Source organism: Labrus bergylta, chromosome 13 (assembly GCF_963930695.1).
Source record: "Labrus bergylta chromosome 13, fLabBer1.1, whole genome shotgun sequence".
Taxonomy (NCBI): domain Eukaryota; kingdom Metazoa; phylum Chordata; class Actinopteri; order Labriformes; family Labridae; genus Labrus; species Labrus bergylta.
The window spans coordinates 3,957,393-3,960,964 of record NC_089207.1 but is presented as its reverse complement, the minus strand read 5'-3'; the positions used below and the strand labels follow the sequence as shown (position 1 = coordinate 3,960,964).

The following is a 3,572-nucleotide window of genomic DNA, read 5'->3' as shown; positions in this document are numbered from 1 at the left end:
ACAGCAGAACTTCTCTATGTGGTATTCTGTTGCACTCTGGTGGCCTATCATGGCATTTCAACAGTATTGAGGTTTAAACCCTCCTTTCAAACAGCTGTGCAGGACTTCCAATGAAGCAAGGCTCTGAAACTCATCTCAATCTAAAGTTGACTTTGCGATAAGACTTAATCCAGAACCACTGAGAGCTGCAGTTTACATGAATCAGCATGACTCAGATTTTTCGAGGTAAATGCGTCAGCCTTGTAAGTGCATTTAACTTATCCTTACTTACGTATTGTTCGTTACTATCTACATCTAAGATTCTGTCGAGGACTGATTTTTAGAAAAGTGTGTCAGTTATGATAGAGCTGGTGTCACACACAAACATGCAGAAGCACAATAAAGAAGAAAACTTTGGAGAGTATCCTTTTTATTATACAAAAATATTTCATAGAAAAACAAATAAGTTATGAATTCCAGCAGCTGCTTTTGTGTTTTTCCTCAATTAATACATATCTTTGCCTTCTGCACTCTTTCTTTTTTGTCACGCCGACGACACACTCTGGCCTGCGCTGGTTATTTCACAGTCCTTGAAGATCTCCCATTTATACAGTAGTTGTAATTTAGTCCCCATTATCCTCATCTGCCCCCATCTTCTCCCCCCCCCCCCCCCCCCACCCCCAAAAAAAGAAAAGTTAGGCGCCTTCCAGTCCATCTGGCAGCTGACCTACTTTCCGTAGAACATCTCCATGAGCACCTCCTCGATGTTGACGGTCCCTATAACGGGTCTGAAGAAGAGCTGAGCGACCACCAACGGGCTTATGGCCCTCAGCATGGACAAGGCTATGAGCAGCTTGGCGAAGCGCGTCGTGTCCTCGCGATGGATCAGCCTCACGTGCTCGTTCAGAGCCTGGTGAGCCTCGCGGCGGAGGGACTGGATGTAGTGGATGCAGCGCAGACCCTCAACATCTGGAGGTTGAAAGAAAAGAAGGGACAGAAAGAAAAAGGACATAAAAGAGATGTGAGAAAAGGGTTAAGAGTGGTTTTCCATAGCTATATCAGAAAATGCAATAAACCAAAATCCATACAGTTAAATCCATATGGGTTGCATCAGTTAAATTTATACAATTACAGTGGTTAAATCCATGCAGATAGTCGTTAAATCCATACAATCACAACAGTTAAATCCATACAGTTTCATCCATACAAGCTTGATTTTTTAGCATACTAATAGCACTTTCTATATCCCATTCAAACAATACACAGGGTGCTGGATTTTTTTTAGAAACAAAAAAAAAAAATCAAATAGAATAAATCTGATCTAGAATCAAAATAAACCACAATTCTAACACGCAAAAAAGAAATCTAAATTCATATAAAGATAAAGATAAACTTTATTGATCCCCCATGGGGACATTTTTTCATTACAACAGCTCAAGAAAACAGGAAACAGGAATATCATTATTAAAAATAACAAGAAGTTAAAAATCAAACATATGAGTTAAATAAAGGCAGAAAAAATACAATAATAGAATAATACCAGGTATGTACACTAAAATATATACTACATATATACTAAAATAGCCTACCGAAGCCTGGAAGATGCACTGACCACCTGTGTCATATAACTTTAATACACAGGTATGAACAGCCTTTACATACCTGGGTTGAAGAGCACAGCTCCTTTCAGGTAAGCATACTCCTTCGTACTGATATCAACACTCCAGCACTTCTTCAGAAACGCTCTGATAGCTTCGATATCCAGCACGGAGACCCCGGCCGCCCCCCTGCTCTGCCCGGTCGGCACCTCCTCGCTCTGCCTGTCCGGTAAACCCGTGAGGATGCGCTGCAGCATGCTGGGCTCCACTGTCTCCGTGGTCTCAAAGTCCACGCGGTCCTGCGCGAGTCCCAGCACGAGCAGGGGAGCCCACCCGCTGCGTATCAACATCAGCTGGTCGTCCTCCGGCAGCTCGCGGAAACACGGCACGTTTTTCACGAAGCGCAGCGTCTTGACCAGGACGGCCGAGGCGGCTTTGCACGTCACCTGTGGGGAGCGGAGGACGCCCCGGCGCCGCGTCGAGCCGCAGGAGCACGCCTGCTGCCGGAGCTCCTGCAGAGAGGCTGCAGGGGCGGCTGTGGCGGAGGAGGTGGAGGTCTTGTGGAACAAATGCTGCAGTTGTTGCTGCTGCTGCTGCTGCTCCTCCGCGGTGGCAAGACTGTCACTCTTTAAGATGCTGTAGAGGATGCTGTTGTTGGTTCTGCCGCTTGCGCCTCGGCAGCGGCAGCCCTCCAGCGTGGCCATGGCTGTGGAGGTCAGCCGCAGAGGTAGCGCTTGTTTTCTTAAGCCTCCCTGATAGCCCCGAGTGAAGGGCAGCACGTTTATATTAGCTCCCGTCCTGTCCTCTCGCTTTGAAAGCTTGTACAGACTTTCTTGCTCATTCCGCCTTCCCCAGGTTCAAGCACCTCCTCTTTCCCCACCTCCTCTTCTATCTCTAACTCTCTTTCTTAAACACACATCTTGCAGTGCTCTCACATATTCAACTCACACTAGCCCCCTTTTTTTTTTAAATGCCAGAAACAACACCAGACATTTTAAAACATCTCATTTGCTGAAATATTATTAAGTACATAAAACTCCAAATGTGTGACGACGTCATCTCACCCTGCAGGCACAATGCACCCCAAAAGGTGCAAGAAACATTGACAAGTTCTGGTTTATTTAACAGGCATTATAGGAGGAAAGAGGGAAAAAAAGAAAGAAAGAGGGGGCCAAAGACAGACAAGGAATCAGTTCTATTCTCAGAGTTACCTTGACTCTCTGGCAGCTCTGTTCATCAGGCGGGAGCCGGTAAAAAATACAGGCCAGCGGACAGATCTGAAGGCCTAATTATTTTAGGGACAATTTATATGATTTTCTATGAGAAAGAAGCAGGAAGAGCTGAGCTGTGAAGGCCAGCCTGCAACCTTGACTCGGACACACTGATATTGATTTAACCGTGAAAACAGGAGCTGGTGAATTATGATGTCATGACTCAATGCTCTCCTTGCTTCTGTCACTGAAGGAGGATTGGGGGGGGATGGCGGTGGGGGGGAGGAAGAGAGAAGGAGTGGAGGTCAGTGAATGAGAGACTGAGAAAGACAGGTCGGGATAAAGCTGATGAATTAGAGGTTTATCTTAATTGCTCCTAAGAGGGATCACAGGTTAGGGTTGGCTGCTACTTGAGCAAGAGAGGAGGGGAGGGCGGGTGAAGGAGAGGGAGGAATGAAGGGGGGCTCAAGGGAAATCAATGGTGATTACAGAGGAGTTTAACCAGAAGAAAAAACAATGACAAAGAAGTTGTCATAATGACAGACGCTGTGTGAGAATGAATCTGTGTGAGAATGATGCAAATGCTTTGCGGAGAGGTCTTGACCTAAGACTTTGTGTAAGAAGTGGACAGTAGCCTCTTGGTTACTTAAAGGCTTTATATTTTTCACACTTAAATATAATATAAATCAAATATATCCTCTGAAAATAACTCTGTGAGTCATGACTGTCTACAATGGGTGTAACACCCGAGTCCCACTGTCTGTGATGTTTTCAGAGTTTTCAG

The 3,572-nt window shown here is 45.4% G+C and overlaps 1 protein-coding gene across 1 annotated transcript; it reads right to left on the bottom strand.

Annotated features, from left to right (window-relative positions):
* Positions 1-643: 643 nt before the first annotated feature.
* nr0b1 (nuclear receptor subfamily 0, group B, member 1) lies at positions 644-2,451 on the bottom strand. The gene is made up of 2 exons (XM_029281612.2): positions 1,642-2,451; positions 644-948 (listed from the first exon to the last, which is right to left on the bottom strand). The coding sequence occupies exons 1-2, from the start codon at positions 2,279-2,281 to the stop codon at positions 707-709; spliced, it is 882 nt and encodes a 293-aa protein (XP_029137445.1). The 5' UTR covers positions 2,282-2,451; the 3' UTR covers positions 644-706.
* Between the last annotated feature and the right edge of the window lie 1,121 nt (positions 2,452-3,572).